At 38.9% G+C, this 19253-nt stretch overlaps 1 protein-coding gene across 1 annotated transcript in view; it reads right to left on the bottom strand.

The window, feature by feature from the left end:
* LOC5508935 (nucleolar MIF4G domain-containing protein 1) overlaps window positions 1–19253 on the bottom strand; it is a 20187-nt gene extending 934 nt beyond the window's left edge. The window contains exons 1-18 of the mRNA XM_001629410.3: window positions 19087–19253; window positions 18806–18942; window positions 6346–6441; window positions 5984–6134; window positions 5114–5205; window positions 4287–4765; window positions 4053–4123; window positions 3678–3806; window positions 3279–3488; window positions 3062–3105; window positions 2787–2839; window positions 2392–2522; window positions 2008–2064; window positions 1192–1352; window positions 957–1052; window positions 785–853; window positions 583–714; window positions 401–495 (exon numbers count right to left, since the gene is read on the bottom strand). Of these exons, the coding sequence (XP_001629460.3) occupies window positions 401–495; window positions 583–714; window positions 785–853; window positions 957–1052; window positions 1192–1352; window positions 2008–2064; window positions 2392–2522; window positions 2787–2839; window positions 3062–3105; window positions 3279–3488; window positions 3678–3806; window positions 4053–4123; window positions 4287–4765; window positions 5114–5205; window positions 5984–6134; window positions 6346–6441; window positions 18806–18942; window positions 19087–19216 (2333 nt within the window). The 5' untranslated portion in view covers window positions 19217–19253. The remainder of the gene's footprint in view (window positions 1–400; window positions 496–582; window positions 715–784; window positions 854–956; window positions 1053–1191; window positions 1353–2007; window positions 2065–2391; window positions 2523–2786; window positions 2840–3061; window positions 3106–3278; window positions 3489–3677; window positions 3807–4052; window positions 4124–4286; window positions 4766–5113; window positions 5206–5983; window positions 6135–6345; window positions 6442–18805; window positions 18943–19086) is intronic.

The following is a 19253-nucleotide window of genomic DNA, read 5'->3' as shown; positions in this document are numbered from 1 at the left end:
AAAGAAATTAGATTTAGCAAACTGGAGATTTTATCAAATAGTAGGTTGCAAGTGTTCTAAGAGTAAATCGCATGTCGATGGTATCTTGCCAACATAAATTCAAAAAAAGCAAAACGAGATGATTCAAGTTGGCCATTTTCTTGTTCCTATTTTTGATAGAACGACAACGTTAATCTCTGCAGACGAGGGGTACCTTACATTAGCCACAACACCAATTTATTCAGTCACATCTATTAAAAACAGTGCAGCCGAGCTAAAACGTTTTCCAGGACTAGGGATTTTCGAAATATATAAACTCTCAAGCATTATAAAATTAATGCTTGTCCTTTACAATGGTACCATGCCGAAACTTAGGGTTTATTCTTACCCAGCCTGTTGCAAATAAAAAAGAGGTACTTACATTGACACCTTTGCGGGGTAATCCTTCAGCAAATGAGTAAAGAATTGCTTAAAGAATCTGATAGACGGCTTATCCAGCTCGACAAAATTCACAGCCTGTCAAAGAACATGATATGCAATTAGTGCCGATATCCAGAGGATACAAACCACATTTCTTTATTAAAAACAGTTTGGCAGATTCACCTTTAAAATAGAGAGAGAAAGCCCTTTGGAAGAGATCAGGTGGCTGAGCAGCCGCGCCAAGTTCAAAGCACTCTGTGACGTCATAGTGTTGATGACCTTGAACTTGTCCCAAAGAGAGTACTGGAAGGTTATCTGAGAACGCAACAAAATCAGCTCGACCTACTCACGTGACAGGAACCAGACTACTAGGAAGCGAACATACCTGGTAACTTCGGTTGTATTCGCAGAACTTTTGTCCAAGATATGCGTAGAACGGGTTATAGGATTTTTCCTGACAAAAGAGACATTTCTTTTTCAACGAACACCTCAAATGATCTTTGCAATCTCACAATCAAAGCAAGACCGCCTGCCCCTTTTCTAGATTAGTATTTCACCTGTAAACTGCACTCAAGGAGAACATGGATGATCTCTCGAGACTGCACTTCTTTCAAATTGAGCTTCAGAAGTTTCTCAAATGCATCGATGTAATCCTAAAATAAAGATCCAACACGTAAATAAACGAATAAGTACTAACAATAATATAAAACAGAAATAAAATAACGATAAGTGTTGTGCCTTTTTTATGTTTGTCATCTTCCTAGTCGCACTTTTCTGGGCTTTATTGCTCACCTCACTTGTCATCATAAGGCAGAACACGTTTTTTCGGACGTCAGTATTCATGCGCTGTTTACGTGCTAGCTCTAACAACTTGGAGCTCCACTGTTGTGACGTAACAGTGGTCCCACTCTCATGTCGTCCACTCCACGCTGAGCCCACGATCCACCAGCGCCCTTAGAGAGGACAAAGTGTCTCACGAACAATTGGGTCCAATGAACGCGTCTCATGAAAACATGGGTCCAATAAACTACGTGTCTCATGAACACATGTGTACAATGAACAACGTGTCTCATCAACACATGGGTCAAATGAACGCGTCCCATGAAAACATGGGTCCAATGAACTACCTGTCTCATGAACACATGTGTCCAATGAACAACGTGCCTCATGAACACATGGGTCCAATGAACAACGTGTCTCATGAACAAATGTGTCCAATGAACAACGTGCCTCATGAACACGTGTGTCTAACGAACGTTTCTCATGAACACGTGTCCAATGAACAACGTGCCTCATGAACACATGTGTCTAATGAACGTTTCTCATGAACACATGGGTCCAATGAACAACATGTCTCATGAACACATGGGTACAATAAACAATGTGACTCATGAACAAATGTGTTAAATGAACAAATGGATACAATTAACAGTGTGTCCAATGAAGAATATGTCTCAAATACATTTTGCTTGAAAACAATCAAAACACTACGTCGACTTTGATAAGAATATTAAATAAATTACATACACCAAACTCTTGTCAGTTTTTTTAGTCTGCCCTGTTTCTGTTTGGTGTCGCTTAAATAAAGGATTACAAATGTGAACCCACCTTTAGTGTTTGCTTGTAAAAGATCCTCAAGCGTAATTTTAAGCTGAGAGCTTGTTCCTGGAAAATAATATTGCGCACATGTTTTACCAGTCTATTACAATACACACAAGCGGTGGACACTAAAGTACCCCAATAGGATACATAAAGAAGAACATGTCACGTTGCAAATTAACTATGCAATGTACATAAAAAATGGAAATTGATGGATTCTGGCTTGACGGTTTAGACTAGGCTCATTCTGCCTGTTGTTTAGCATATGTTGCAAGTGGCTGTGAGACAAAAAATCATTATGGCAAAATATAAAATCCCCACAACTTCTATTATCTTTACTTTTGATGTGACGTTTAAAAATAGTTAAATATGTAAGTATACAGGACACAGTACCTGACTCCCGCACGATAGAACGCTGCAGTTTGCGCAGATGGTCCACAGGCGCAGGGTCATACCCTGGAATCTTCCGTAAGTTGTTGTTGCGTAGATTTGAGATGATCTCCAACATGAACCGCACACGTGACCTAGGACCACACAAGATTAACACATGACACAGGGATCCCATGAGATTATGTCCAGCATGAGCCACAGACTGCAATGCAAGGCCGACACAGGGATCCTATGTACGTGATTAAATACGGCATATAACACACGTGATCATGAACAAAACATGATTGACACAGGGTTTCCATGAGATTATGTCTCTCCAGCACCAATTGCACCAATGCCCAAGAACAACACAAAATTGACACAGGGATCAAAACCAAAATTAAAAGCTTCCTACTTACTGGTTAGAGGTGTCTATCGATGCTGCTTTACTCTGGATTTGTAAAATAATGTCCTGGCAAAAAACAATATATTGGTATATATAAGGAATGGTATGCGAATCATGACTGTGATTCTGAGTAGCAAAAGTTTTTTTTCACAAATTATCCAATTTATGCCTCTCTCCCTCTCCCTCATTTTCCCGGACTCCCTCTCATCCAAGCGACTTCCTCTTTCTTCCCTCTGTATACCTATACAGTATGTAACCCTGCTTTTCACCTGAGACACTTTTGCATACCTTTAGGGAGCCTGGGTCATCTCGTCGTATGTCGGCTCCGGAATCTACACAGGTAAGTCAACAGACAAAGTAGTCAAAGGTGTGTTGAGTATACTTCATTGCCATTGGAGGAAAAACATGACCCCATGCAGTGAAAGAGAAAAAGAGCCAAAAGAGCAACATACTGTAGCAGATAAAACAAATGCCTTTTGCCATCTTAGTGGTAATGAATACTCACTTTTTATGATTAGCAGGAGCATTTCAATGTCTCTTTCAAGGAAGCTTCTTGAAAGATGACGGATGATATCATAGATAAGACCAGAGTCAACCACCTTGAAGTTGTAGAGATGTGTGAAAAGTGACACAACATTAAAAATTTCTTTGCCATCACTTGGTGTTTTGTGAAAACTATCAAAAAGTTGAGCCATCTTCTGGGTGAAAAAGGCACCTAAAAATATAAAAGTGAAAAATATATATTCAATACAAATGATGGAATACATATGATGTTTTTGCTAATTGTTAGTAGATTAAAGACCAATAAAAACAGGAAGGGGGAGGGCAACCACCCCCAATTTTCAATCATACAAGTTTCCAAGGCACACCATATTTACTACAATATTCAAAACAATTTACTAACCGACTTCCATGCCAATATTGGAGTTGAGGATAGATATTAATAAGCAGTGCTCCATCAGTAGCTTGGAAGGCATAAGAGATGGTGTGATACAGGAGCCAGAGATAAGATCTGTCAGGAGTTCATTCATATCTGTAAAGTGATATATCCTATTAGTTTGTAACCATCTTCAAATCAACTAAACTGTACGTATATCACAACCAACAAACACACAACAACATTATTACTATAAATCACTAAATCACTATCACTAGCACCACCACTATTATATACCAACCATATAGGCAACACACTCAGCACCATGAGTACCAACAACCAACACTGTGTAGTTGATCTCCAAGTTAAGCACGGGGAGGAGTTCATTTCATACAAAATTACCATTTCTGCTGTTCTTTGTAAAGAGGTTCTCTACTTCAGTGCAGATGAATTGAAGATTACCCTCACTCAGTCTGGAGAACATAAAATAAATGACATTCAAGATTATATACATAATAACATTAAGCACTATGCGACATTATGTGACAAAGTCTAGGTCAGAACTTTGAACAGTTCCATCCTCTAGCAAGGAAGCATGATGTACATGTATGTACACTAAATAAAAGCCATACGTACTTGTTAAGGAGTCCTTTCAGTTGCTTTCTTATCCTGTTCAAATGTTCTTTGTTTGTTTCAGATACTTTATTTCTCAAATGGGGTGGCACATACTTTTCTGAACTCTTCAAATCATTTCCAGACACTGGGTGAAGTGTAGAGTCTCTATGGGTTCCATTATCACTGTCATTCTTATTACTGATATCATTATCAAAGAAATCTTTATCTACATTATCAATATCACCATTGTTATCCACATCAGCTTCGTCTTCATTGTTTAAACTTCCAATGTCATCACTGAAGCCATCATAGTTGCTATCATCATCAATGTTATCGTCATCATCATCTTCATTGTCACCATAATCATTTTCACTGTTGCCGTAACCATCATCATCTTCATAATCGTTATCACTTAAGACAACATCCTCATTGGAAGCCTCATCATCAGATTGTTTCCCTGCATCATCAGTGGTTCTTAGATCTTTCAGTACACTTTTTCCCTGCCAAATGAGACTATCATGAACTTGTTTTTTTAATTGTATTTTTCCCTTTTTTACAAGGAGGCAATCCGAATCTTATCCAGGCACACATGTAACTACATACACACTTTAGTATGACCATGGACCAGGGTCCCAACCACCTTCATCTATCCTAGACACTGAACCAGGGGTAGAGTAAGGCACACAATTTGGTGGATACCCACCAGTCTTTGAAGGCACACCAAGGGACCCACAAAAATGCCACTGAGAAAAAGACATCATATGTATGTAGCCAAGTGGGTGGATCAAGGGAAGCCAACTAAACAATATCTTGCATACTTGAGTTGCTATTAATAATGTCTTCAGTACCTTTAGGCGGGATGGAGTCCTATTCCTAAGGACATTATAGTCATCTGAATCACTCTCCAAATTCTCCCCTCCTTCACACACCTCAAGGAGATCTGAGGCACATTGTCAAGGCTAGATACTGCAGATAGCTAAAAGAATATTTTAGAGAAGCTAAAAGCAGTAACAAATTATTTAAAATTCCAGCATGATGTTTCTTAATTTTTTATTCACAGCAGGGTTTAGTCTTAGTCACTAACAAAGGAAAAGGATGGAGACATACAGTAAAGGACATGCTACACAAGAAACTTATTTTCTTGCAACTTGCAATGCAATGATAACATATACAAAATTGCATGTTGCAATTTTGTGAATACACAGTAGAAACCAATAGTATTTTTCCTGCTTCTTGCAAAGCGACAACAAAAATGCATTGCAGCTGCAAAAAAGAGGATGTTCCTTTGCTTCATTTTCTTGCAACTCGCAGCACATCAAAATTGCATTGCAGGTTGCAGGAAAGATTGCCTTGTGTCACATGGCATAAAGAGCTTATGTGCATGTGAAAATCAGCATGGGATGAAAGAGATGGAAATGTTCACCTTTTTCCCTTTTTGCTTTCTTCTTTGCTTGCATTTCCTTTTGTGCTGAACTTCACATGCACTAATATCATATATTATAGCAAAAATTTTACCTCTTTGCTTCCTTTCCTATCTCTGCTTATGGTATAAACAGTAGTTTCACAAAACATTGTCCCACATCATTTGAAGAATTTACAAAAGAGTAATATTACACAAGTTCTACATATGCTAACAACACCACTTATAATCCCTATTTTTACTCAAATTTCAAGACTCAAGCTTAGCACATTGAAAACTGAAACTGTGTAAAGGATACAGTCCAGGCCATCAGATTTAAACTGTTCAGGAACATTTTTCTTTTTATTGATCATCAACAGTTTTTCTAGTTTCTTGATCTCCTTTTCCTCTTTAAGATTGTCTTCCTTCAATCGTTGGATTTCTTGGTCTCTCTTAGTTGGGTTTAAATGCTGACATAAACAAAAAAGGTAAACAAAGTTATAAACAACACTCCCTTCCTTAATTCCAACTTTTTCTCCTTATACCGCATGTTCTAGGTTAATATAAACCGAAAATTTTTGGTGGATGAAAAATGAATTAATATAACTAGCATTCCTGAATCCTTCAATTCTTTAAAATGGAGAGATTATCAAAAACACAAACACACACATAAAGACTAACCTTTTGCTTTCTCTTTCTATTCCTCTTCTTTTTTGTTTGAACATCTTTTTCACAAGATGCTTCATGCTCTGGGTTGTTTTGATTTGATAAAGGAGTCTGAAAAAATATATTAAACTGTCATCATTTTTTATTAGTCAGTGCCTTGGGAAGAGGTGGCTTGAATAAAAAACATTTTAGTGCTGGCCAATAAAAACGCTTAAGGATTTTAAATGCAAAAGCCAGGAGGCATCTCTGAGAGATATAGTAAACCCCTGGGCGGGGGTACTCCCTTATATGGGCTATATGGGGACATGCCACTGGACAGGGAGCCAAGTAATGTTGAGAGTAATGTCAAAATAGCTATACTATAAAGTGTTTAGTTTTGACATTGCAAATTGTTATTGATATCAAATTGTATTTAGTGTATATAACACGATGTACATTTAATAGTATGTTAAGAGTTTCAGTTTACGTTTCTGTTGTAGTAACCTTGCAATAATTAACAGTGCAATTTTTTGCACTAAGTTATCAAATTGATCATTTGAAGTTCTATTGTGTACACTGTCTTTTAATAGATATATGACAGCATTTTTCTACACTAAGTAATTGGAGTTTAAAGCCCCGTGCAAACTGCGCCAGCACCTGCCAGCATTGCTGGCTAATTCTTGCCCGACTGACCACAGTAATACAACTTTAACACATTGACCCCTGAACCGGCCTGTACCGGCTTTGGGAAGTACCCACAACACAAAAAATTCATAAATTCAAAATAAACACGACAAGATGAAGATACTCAGGCATCAGTCTAAGGGATAAATGGTCTTGCAGATATGCATCCAACCAAGGTGTTGGCATCTACTCTTAAGCCAAATAATAGCACAGGTTCTTTGACAAATCTCAAATCGAACAAGGAGAGAAAAGCTGAATCACCCCTCTCAATAAAACGCTCAAAATACCACACAAGGGAGAGAGATCAGCAAACACAGCTCAAGACACAAATAGATACCTTTATTCTGATCCTCCAGGTACATTTCCTTGGCCTCAAAACACAATGCCCATTCCTTGAAGGATTGTACAACCACGAAAATATGTTTACGTATTGCAAAGCATTCTGGGAGATACAGGGGAAAATTCACGAGGGGAGGGCCAGTCAACACTCCTCTCCCCAAAGTCAGATGGTTTTTTATAAGTCTTTTCACCCCGAAGCCAAACGAATCAATTCCAGGTCATACAGACCCAGAATAGCAGTGTAAACAATTTTGCAATCAATTTGGTTTCAGAAAAGACACCATTTAGGAGAGCTGTGGTGATTCATTAGAAAATTATTTTCTCATCCGGGCAAAGCCAAACAAGAAAAAATCATCATGAATCCACCTTTGCTTGCAAATATCCATAAGCAAGGCACTCAATTATGCCCCAAAAGACTTCATGATGTCCTGAGACACTCTCCTAATATGCTCATAGCTGTATTTTTGATGAAAAATACAAGCAACCATCAACTTGTGCTGGCTTCAGCACATCGACGAGGGATTAAAAGTGGGGACCGCAAAGCACTGTTGGAAAACTTGGATACCGCTGACTAGGTGCAGCTGTGTTTGACTTTGACGGGCTGTATAAAACTCAGAATAGGGGGGGAGTTATCTGTTTTCAGTCTGTTTTTTGTAAATTCAGCTCCAAAAAAGCCAGGAGTCAATGGGTTAATCAACCACCCCTAGATTTTAATCAAAATAACTAGACCTTTTTAGACTTGTGCTGTGACATACACCAGTGGATTGGATCACATATATGCCATTTCTAGCAAGTGAATATCTTTAACCTAGAAAATAGAATTTTTTTTACTTGGACATGACTGGACTCATTGATAGGGATGATATGCATAGCTGTTTTAGAAAAAAAATGCCCAAGAAAACATCAGATTCAGGCAAGGTTTTGTGATAAGATTACTTTGACGGTGAATATACAGGAAAAGTACCAAAAGTGGGTTGACACTGCTGCTTTGAATTTATAAAGGCAAATATTTTTATAGAATTTGGGCTCCCTGTGGTTTCCCTAATGGTTTTAACATAAGAATTATCTGTTAGAATATCAGCCATAACTTAAAGGAGGCTTGTTTGTATATCAAGCAGAATTTGCCTACACTGTTGTATGCACCTAAGCTTGCAAAAAATGCATTGTTCTCAGGCAGTGAGGCAAGCATGATTTTTAGGGTGTGTTGGTAAACACATTGACCCCTGAACCGGCCTGTACCGGCTTTGGGAAGTACCCACAACCCAAAAAATTCATAAATTCAAAATAAACACGACAAGATGAAGATACTCAGGCATCAGTCTAAGGGATAAATGGTCTTGCAGATATGCATCCAACCAAGGTGTTGGCATCTACTCTTAAGCCAAATAATAGCACAGGTTCTTTGACAAATCTCAAATCGAACAAGGAGAGAAAAGCTGAATCACCCCTCTCAATAAAACGCTCAAAATACCACACAAGGGAGAGAGATCAGCAAACACAGCTCAAGACACAAATAGATACCTTTATTCTGATCCTCCAGGTACATTTCCTTGGCCTCAAAACACAATGCCCATTCCTTGAAGGATTGTACAACCACGAAAATATGTTTACGTATTGCAAAGCATTCTGGGAGATACAGGGGAAAATTCACGAGGGGAGGGCCAGTCAACACTCCTCTCCCCAAAGTCAGATGGTTTTTTATAAGTCTTTTCACCCCGAAGCCAAACGAATCAATTCCAGGTCATACAGACCCAGAATAGCAGTGTAAACAATTTTGCAATCAATTTGGTTTCAGAAAAGACACCATTTAGGAGAGCTGTGGTGATTCATTAGAAAATTATTTTCTCATCCGGGCAAAGCCAAACAAGAAAAAATCATCATGAATCCACCTTTGCTTGCAAATATCCATAAGCAAGGCACTCAATTATGCCCCAAAAGACTTCATGATGTCCTGAGACACTCTCCTAATATGCTCATAGCTGTATTTTTGATGAAAAATACAAGCAACCATCAACTTGTGCTGGCTTCAGCACATCGACGAGGGATTAAAAGTGGGGACCGCAAAGCACTGTTGGAAAACTTGGATACCGCTGACTAGGTGCAGCTGTGTTTGACTTTGACGGGCTGTATAAAACTCAGAATAGGGGGGGAGTTATCTGTTTTCAGTCTGTTTTTTGTAAATTCAGCTCCAAAAAAGCCAGGAGTCAATGGGTTAATCAACCACCCCTAGATTTTAATCAAAATAACTAGACCTTTTTAGACTTGTGCTGTGACATACACCAGTGGATTGGATCACATATATGCCATTTCTAGCAAGTGAATATCTTTAACCTAGAAAATAGAATTTTTTTTACTTGGACATGACTGGACTCATTGATAGGGATGATATGCATAGCTGTTTTAGAAAAAAAATGCCCAAGAAAACATCAGATTCAGGCAAGGTTTTGTGATAAGATTACTTTGACGGTGAATATACAGGAAAAGTACCAAAAGTGGGTTGACACTGCTGCTTTGAATTTATAAAGGCAAATATTTTTATAGAATTTGGGCTCCCTGTGGTTTCCCTAATGGTTTTAACATAAGAATTATCTGTTAGAATATCAGCCATAACTTAAAGGAGGCTTGTTTGTATATCAAGCAGAATTTGCCTACACTGTTGTATGCACCTAAGCTTGCAAAAAATGCATTGTTCTCAGGCAGTGAGGCAAGCATGATTTTTAGGGTGTGTTGGTAAACACATTGACCCCTGAACCGGCCTGTACCGGCTTTGGGAAGTACCCACAACCCAAAAAATTCATAAATTCAAAATAAACACGACAAGATGAAGATACTCAGGCATCAGTCTAAGGGATAAATGGTCTTGCAGATATGCATCCAACCAAGGTGTTGGCATCTACTCTTAAGCCAAATAATAGCACAGGTTCTTTGACAAATCTCAAATCGAACAAGGAGAGAAAAGCTGAATCACCCCTCTCAATAAAACGCTCAAAATACCACACAAGGGAGAGAGATCAGCAAACACAGCTCAAGACACAAATAGATACCTTTATTCTGATCCTCCAGGTACATTTCCTTGGCCTCAAAACACAATGCCCATTCCTTGAAGGATTGTACAACCACGAAAATATGTTTACGTATTGCAAAGCATTCTGGGAGATACAGGGGAAAATTCACGAGGGGAGGGCCAGTCAACACTCCTCTCCCCAAAGTCAGATGGTTTTTTATAAGTCTTTTCACCCCGAAGCCAAACGAATCAATTCCAGGTCATACAGACCCAGAATAGCAGTGTAAACAATTTTGCAATCAATTTGGTTTCAGAAAAGACACCATTTAGGAGAGCTGTGGTGATTCATTAGAAAATTATTTTCTCATCCGGGCAAAGCCAAACAAGAAAAAATCATCATGAATCCACCTTTGCTTGCAAATATCCATAAGCAAGGCACTCAATTATGCCCCAAAAGACTTCATGATGTCCTGAGACACTCTCCTAATATGCTCATAGCTGTATTTTTGATGAAAAATACAAGCAACCATCAACTTGTGCTGGCTTCAGCACATCGACGAGGGATTAAAAGTGGGGACCGCAAAGCACTGTTGGAAAACTTGGATACCGCTGACTAGGTGCAGCTGTGTTTGACTTTGACGGGCTGTATAAAACTCAGAATAGGGGGGGAGTTATCTGTTTTCAGTCTGTTTTTTGTAAATTCAGCTCCAAAAAAGCCAGGAGTCAATGGGTTAATCAACCACCCCTAGATTTTAATCAAAATAACTAGACCTTTTTAGACTTGTGCTGTGACATACACCAGTGGATTGGATCACATATATGCCATTTCTAGCAAGTGAATATCTTTAACCTAGAAAATAGAATTTTTTTTACTTGGACATGACTGGACTCATTGATAGGGATGATATGCATAGCTGTTTTAGAAAAAAAATGCCCAAGAAAACATCAGATTCAGGCAAGGTTTTGTGATAAGATTACTTTGACGGTGAATATACAGGAAAAGTACCAAAAGTGGGTTGACACTGCTGCTTTGAATTTATAAAGGCAAATATTTTTATAGAATTTGGGCTCCCTGTGGTTTCCCTAATGGTTTTAACATAAGAATTATCTGTTAGAATATCAGCCATAACTTAAAGGAGGCTTGTTTGTATATCAAGCAGAATTTGCCTACACTGTTGTATGCACCTAAGCTTGCAAAAAATGCATTGTTCTCAGGCAGTGAGGCAAGCATGATTTTTAGGGTGTGTTGGTAAACACATTGACCCCTGAACCGGCCTGTACCGGCTTTGGGAAGTACCCACAACCCAAAAAATTCATAAATTCAAAATAAACACGACAAGATGAAGATACTCAGGCATCAGTCTAAGGGATAAATGGTCTTGCAGATATGCATCCAACCAAGGTGTTGGCATCTACTCTTAAGCCAAATAATAGCACAGGTTCTTTGACAAATCTCAAATCGAACAAGGAGAGAAAAGCAGAATCACCCCTCTCAATAAAACGCTCAAAATACCACACAAGGGAGAGAGATCAGCAAACACAGCTCAAGACACAAATAGATACCTTTATTCTGATCCTCCAGGTACATTTCCTTGGCCTCAAAACACAATGCCCATTCCTTGAAGGATTGTACAACCACGAAAATATGTTTACGTATTGCAAAGCATTCTGGGAGATACAGGGGAAAATTCACGAGGGGAGGGCCAGTCAACACTCCTCTCCCCAAAGTCAGATGGTTTTTTATAAGTCTTTTCACCCCGAAGCCAAACGAATCAATTCCAGGTCATACAGACCCAGAATAGCAGTGTAAACAATTTTGCAATCAATTTGGTTTCAGAAAAGACACCATTTAGGAGAGCTGTGGTGATTCATTAGAAAATTATTTTCTCATCCGGGCAAAGCCAAACAAGAAAAAATCATCATGAATCCACCTTTGCTTGCAAATATCCATAAGCAAGGCACTCAATTATGCCCCAAAAGACTTCATGATGTCCTGAGACACTCTCCTAATATGCTCATAGCTGTATTTTTGATGAAAAATACAAGCAACCATCAACTTGTGCTGGCTTCAGCACATCGACGAGGGATTAAAAGTGGGGACCGCAAAGCACTGTTGGAAAACTTGGATACCGCTGACTAGGTGCAGCTGTGTTTGACTTTGACGGGCTGTATAAAACTCAGAATAGGGGGGGAGTTATCTGTTTTCAGTCTGTTTTTTGTAAATTCAGCTCCAAAAAAGCCAGGAGTCAATGGGTTAATCAACCACCCCTAGATTTTAATCAAAATAACTAGACCTTTTTAGACTTGTGCTGTGACATACACCAGTGGATTGGATCACATATATGCCATTTCTAGCAAGTGAATATCTTTAACCTAGAAAATAGAATTTTTTTTACTTGGACATGACTGGACTCATTGATAGGGATGATATGCATAGCTGTTTTAGAAAAAAAATGCCCAAGAAAACATCAGATTCAGGCAAGGTTTTGTGATAAGATTACTTTGACGGTGAATATACAGGAAAAGTACCAAAAGTGGGTTGACACTGCTGCTTTGAATTTATAAAGGCAAATATTTTTATAGAATTTGGGCTCCCTGTGGTTTCCCTAATGGTTTTAACATAAGAATTATCTGTTAGAATATCAGCCATAACTTAAAGGAGGCTTGTTTGTATATCAAGCAGAATTTGCCTACACTGTTGTATGCACCTAAGCTTGCAAAAAATGCATTGTTCTCAGGCAGTGAGGCAAGCATGATTTTTAGGGTGTGTTGGTAAACACATTGACCCCTGAACCGGCCTGTACCGGCTTTGGGAAGTACCCACAACCCAAAAAATTCATAAATTCAAAATAAACACGACAAGATGAAGATACTCAGGCATCAGTCTAAGGGATAAATGGTCTTGCAGATATGCATCCAACCAAGGTGTTGGCATCTACTCTTAAGCCAAATAATAGCACAGGTTCTTTGACAAATCTCAAATCGAACAAGGAGAGAAAAGCAGAATCACCCCTCTCAATAAAACGCTCAAAATACCACACAAGGGAGAGAGATCAGCAAACACAGCTCAAGACACAAATAGATACCTTTATTCTGATCCTCCAGGTACATTTCCTTGGCCTCAAAACACAATGCCCATTCCTTGAAGGATTGTACAACCACGAAAATATGTTTACGTATTGCAAAGCATTCTGGGAGATACAGGGGAAAATTCACGAGGGGAGGGCCAGTCAACACTCCTCTCCCCAAAGTCAGATGGTTTTTTATAAGTCTTTTCACCCCGAAGCCAAACGAATCAATTCCAGGTCATACAGACCCAGAATAGCAGTGTAAACAATTTTGCAATCAATTTGGTTTCAGAAAAGACACCATTTAGGAGAGCTGTGGTGATTCATTAGAAAATTATTTTCTCATCCGGGCAAAGCCAAACAAGAAAAAATCATCATGAATCCACCTTTGCTTGCAAATATCCATAAGCAAGGCACTCAATTATGCCCCAAAAGACTTCATGATGTCCTGAGACACTCTCCTAATATGCTCATAGCTGTATTTTTGATGAAAAATACAAGCAACCATCAACTTGTGCTGGCTTCAGCACATCGACGAGGGATTAAAAGTGGGGACCGCAAAGCACTGTTGGAAAACTTGGATACCGCTGACTAGGTGCAGCTGTGTTTGACTTTGACGGGCTGTATAAAACTCAGAATAGGGGGGGAGTTATCTGTTTTCAGTCTGTTTTTTGTAAATTCAGCTCCAAAAAAGCCAGGAGTCAATGGGTTAATCAACCACCCCTAGATTTTAATCAAAATAACTAGACCTTTTTAGACTTGTGCTGTGACATACACCAGTGGATTGGATCACATATATGCCATTTCTAGCAAGTGAATATCTTTAACCTAGAAAATAGAATTTTTTTTACTTGGACATGACTGGACTCATTGATAGGGATGATATGCATAGCTGTTTTAGAAAAAAAATGCCCAAGAAAACATCAGATTCAGGCAAGGTTTTGTGATAAGATTACTTTGACGGTGAATATACAGGAAAAGTACCAAAAGTGGGTTGACACTGCTGCTTTGAATTTATAAAGGCAAATATTTTTATAGAATTTGGGCTCCCTGTGGTTTCCCTAATGGTTTTAACATAAGAATTATCTGTTAGAATATCAGCCATAACTTAAAGGAGGCTTGTTTGTATATCAAGCAGAATTTGCCTACACTGTTGTATGCACCTAAGCTTGCAAAAAATGCATTGTTCTCAGGCAGTGAGGCAAGCATGATTTTTAGGGTGTGTTGGTAAACACATTGACCCCTGAACCGGCCTGTACCGGCTTTGGGAAGTACCCACAACCCAAAAAATTCATAAATTCAAAATAAACACGACAAGATGAAGATACTCAGGCATCAGTCTAAGGGATAAATGGTCTTGCAGATATGCATCCAACCAAGGTGTTGGCATCTACTCTTAAGCCAAATAATAGCACAGGTTCTTTGACAAATCTCAAATCGAACAAGGAGAGAAAAGCAGAATCACCCCTCTCAATAAAACGCTCAAAATACCACACAAGGGAGAGAGATCAGCAAACACAGCTCAAGACACAAATAGATACCTTTATTCTGATCCTCCAGGTACATTTCCTTGGCCTCAAAACACAATGCCCATTCCTTGAAGGATTGTACAACCACGAAAATATGTTTACGTATTGCAAAGCATTCTGGGAGATACAGGGGAAAATTCACGAGGGGAGGGCCAGTCAACACTCCTCTCCCCAAAGTCAGATGGTTTTTTATAAGTCTTTTCACCCCGAAGCCAAACGAATCAATTCCAGGTCATACAGACCCAGAATAGCAGTGTAAACAATTTTGCAATCAATTTGGTTTCAGAAAAGACACCATTTAGGAGAGCTGTGGTGATTCATTAGAAAATTATTTTCTCATCCGGGCAAAGCCAAACAAGAAAAAATCATCATGAATCCACCTTTGCTTGCAAATATCCATAAGCAAGGCACTCAATTATGCCCCAAAAGACTTCATGATGTCCTGAGACACTCTCCTAATATGCTCATAGCTGTATTTTTGATGAAAAATACAAGCAACCATCAACTTGTGCTGGCTTCAGCACATCGACGAGGGATTAAAAGTGGGGACCGCAAAGCACTGTTGGAAAACTTGGATACCGCTGACTAGGTGCAGCTGTGTTTGACTTTGACGGGCTGTATAAAACTCAGAATAGGGGGGGAGTTATCTGTTTTCAGTCTGTTTTTTGTAAATTCAGCTCCAAAAAAGCCAGGAGTCAATGGGTTAATCAACCACCCCTAGATTTTAATCAAAATAACTAGACCTTTTTAGACTTGTGCTGTGACATACACCAGTGGATTGGATCACATATATGCCATTTCTAGCAAGTGAATATCTTTAACCTAGAAAATAGAATTTTTTTTACTTGGACATGACTGGACTCATTGATAGGGATGATATGCATAGCTGTTTTAGAAAAAAAATGCCCAAGAAAACATCAGATTCAGGCAAGGTTTTGTGATAAGATTACTTTGACGGTGAATATACAGGAAAAGTACCAAAAGTGGGTTGACACTGCTGCTTTGAATTTATAAAGGCAAATATTTTTATAGAATTTGGGCTCCCTGTGGTTTCCCTAATGGTTTTAACATAAGAATTATCTGTTAGAATATCAGCCATAACTTAAAGGAGGCTTGTTTGTATATCAAGCAGAATTTGCCTACACTGTTGTATGCACCTAAGCTTGCAAAAAATGCATTGTTCTCAGGCAGTGAGGCAAGCATGATTTTTAGGGTGTGTTGGTAAACACATTGACCCCTGAACCGGCCTGTACCGGCTTTGGGAAGTACCCACAACCCAAAAAATTCATAAATTCAAAATAAACACGACAAGATGAAGATACTCAGGCATCAGTCTAAGGGATAAATGGTCTTGCAGATATGCATCCAACCAAGGTGTTGGCATCTACTCTTAAGCCAAATAATAGCACAGGTTCTTTGACAAATCTCAAATCGAACAAGGAGAGAAAAGCAGAATCACCCCTCTCAATAAAACGCTCAAAATACCACACAAGGGAGAGAGATCAGCAAACACAGCTCAAGACACAAATAGATACCTTTATTCTGATCCTCCAGGTACATTTCCTTGGCCTCAAAACACAATGCCCATTCCTTGAAGGATTGTACAACCACGAAAATATGTTTACGTATTGCAAAGCATTCTGGGAGATACAGGGGAAAATTCACGAGGGGAGGGCCAGTCAACACTCCTCTCCCCAAAGTCAGATGGTTTTTTATAAGTCTTTTCACCCCGAAGCCAAACGAATCAATTCCAGGTCATACAGACCCAGAATAGCAGTGTAAACAATTTTGCAATCAATTTGGTTTCAGAAAAGACACCATTTAGGAGAGCTGTGGTGATTCATTAGAAAATTATTTTCTCATCCGGGCAAAGCCAAACAAGAAAAAATCATCATGAATCCACCTTTGCTTGCAAATATCCATAAGCAAGGCACTCAATTATGCCCCAAAAGACTTCATGATGTCCTGAGACACTCTCCTAATATGCTCATAGCTGTATTTTTGATGAAAAATACAAGCAACCATCAACTTGTGCTGGCTTCAGCACATCGACGAGGGATTAAAAGTGGGGACCGCAAAGCACTGTTGGAAAACTTGGATACCGCTGACTAGGTGCAGCTGTGTTTGACTTTGACGGGCTGTATAAAACTCAGAATAGGGGGGGAGTTATCTGTTTTCAGTCTGTTTTTTGTAAATTCAGCTCCAAAAAAGCCAGGAGTCAATGGGTTAATCAACCACCCCTAGATTTTAATCAAAATAACTAGACCTTTTTAGACTTGTGCTGTGACATACACCAGTGGATTGGATCACATATATGCCATTTCTAGCAAGTGAATATCTTTAACCTAGAAAATAGAATTTTTTTTACTTGGACATGACTGGACTCATTGATAGGGATGATATGCATAGCTGTTTTAGAAAAAAAATGCCCAAGAAAACATCAGATTCAGGCAAGGTTTTGTGATAAGATTACTTTGACGGTGAATATACAGGAAAAGTACCAAAAGTGGGTTGACACTGCTGCTTTGAATTTATAAAGGCAAATATTTTTATAGAATTTGGGCTCCCTGTGGTTTCCCTAATGGTTTTAACATAAGAATTATCTGTTAGAATATCAGCCATAACTTAAAGGAGGCTTGTTTGTATATCAAGCAGAATTTGCCTACACTGTTGTATGCACCTAAGCTTGCAAAAAATGCATTGTTCTCAGGCAGTGAGGCAAGCATGATTTTTAGGGTGTGTTGGTAAACACATTGACCCCTGAACCGGCCTGTACCGGCTTTGGGAAGTACCCACAACCCAAAAAATTCATAAATTCAAAATAAACACGACAAGATGAAGATACTCAGGCATCAGTCTAAGGGATAAATGGTCTTGCAGATATGCATCCAACCAAGGTGTTGGCATCTACTCTTAAGCCAAATAATAGCACAGGTTCTTTGACAAATCTCAAATCGAACAAGGAGAGAAAAGCAGAATCACCCCTCTCAATAAAACGCTCAAAATACCACACAAGGGAGAGAGATCAGCAAACACAGCTCAAGACACAAATAGATACCTTTATTCTGATCCTCCAGGTACATTTCCTTGGCCTCAAAACACAATGCCCATTCCTTGAAGGATTGTACAACCACGAAAATATGTTTACGTATTGCAAAGCATTCTGGGAGATACAGGGGAAAATTCACGAGGGGAGGGCCAGTCAACACTCCTCTCCCCAAAGTCAGATGGTTTTTTTATAAGTCTTTTCACCCCGAAGCCAAACGAATCAATTCCAGGTCATACAGACCCAGAATAGCAGTGTAAACAATTTTGCAATCAATTTGGTTTCAGAAAAGACACCATTTAGGAGAGCTGTGGTGATTCATTAGAAAATTATTTTCTCATCCGGGCAAAGCCAAACAAGAAAAAATCATCATGAATCCACCTTTGCTTGCAAATATCCATAAGCAAGGCACTCAATTATGCCCCAAAAGACTTCATGATGTCCTGAGACACTCTCCTAATATGCTCATAGCTGTATTTTTGATGAAAAATACAAGCAACCATCAACTTGTGCTGGCTTCAGCACATCGACGAGGGATTAAAAGTGGGGACCGCAAAGCACTGTTGGAAAGCTTGGATACCGCTGACTAGGTGCAGCTGTGTTTGACTTTGACGGGCTGTATAAAACTCAGAATAGGGGGGGAGGTATCTGTTTTCAGTCTGTTTTTTGTAAATTCAGCTCCAAAAAAGCCAGGAGTCAATGGGTTAATACTGTAAAACTGCAAAAACTATAAAAGCCTCTCATTTCTAGTATTTTCTGGATAGAAACAATCGGTACGGTAAGTTGCCGAATAAATTCTACAAATCCTACAGCAATCGTTCAGTACCTCATCGTGTTTTACAGCAAGTTTCTTGGAAAAGAACTCCTTCTTCTTCGCCTTTTTATGAACTCTCTCTTGTTTTCTTTTGTCTTTTCGACATATTTTCTTCTTATTTCTTTTTTGGGGTACTCTTGACGAATTTCCTGAGAGGTAAATACATGAGATCAACACACAGTATCAGTTGTTTTAGAAAATGTTCTCTTCACCACGGAAAAAAAAACACGTGTGTGCACTTTAGAACGTATCTTCAAATATAAAAAAATCACATATTTAACTATTTTACAAACCTTGGCTACCAGCTTCGAATTCGTCACTTTCTCCTTTTGGTACTTTTAAAACTTGTCCCTTTGCTCTGATACAAAAATAATCATCATTAGTTTGATATTGGCGTTTTCTGTTGTTAGTTTTGGACGCCATCTTGCACAAACCTGACCGCGCAAGACTGGATCTAGTA

Source organism: Nematostella vectensis, chromosome 2, assembly GCF_932526225.1.
Source record: "Nematostella vectensis chromosome 2, jaNemVect1.1, whole genome shotgun sequence".
Lineage (NCBI taxonomy): Eukaryota > Metazoa > Cnidaria > Anthozoa > Actiniaria > Edwardsiidae > Nematostella > Nematostella vectensis.
The sequence above is the reverse complement of the archived record's forward strand: the minus strand, read 5'-3'. Positions and strand labels throughout refer to the sequence as shown.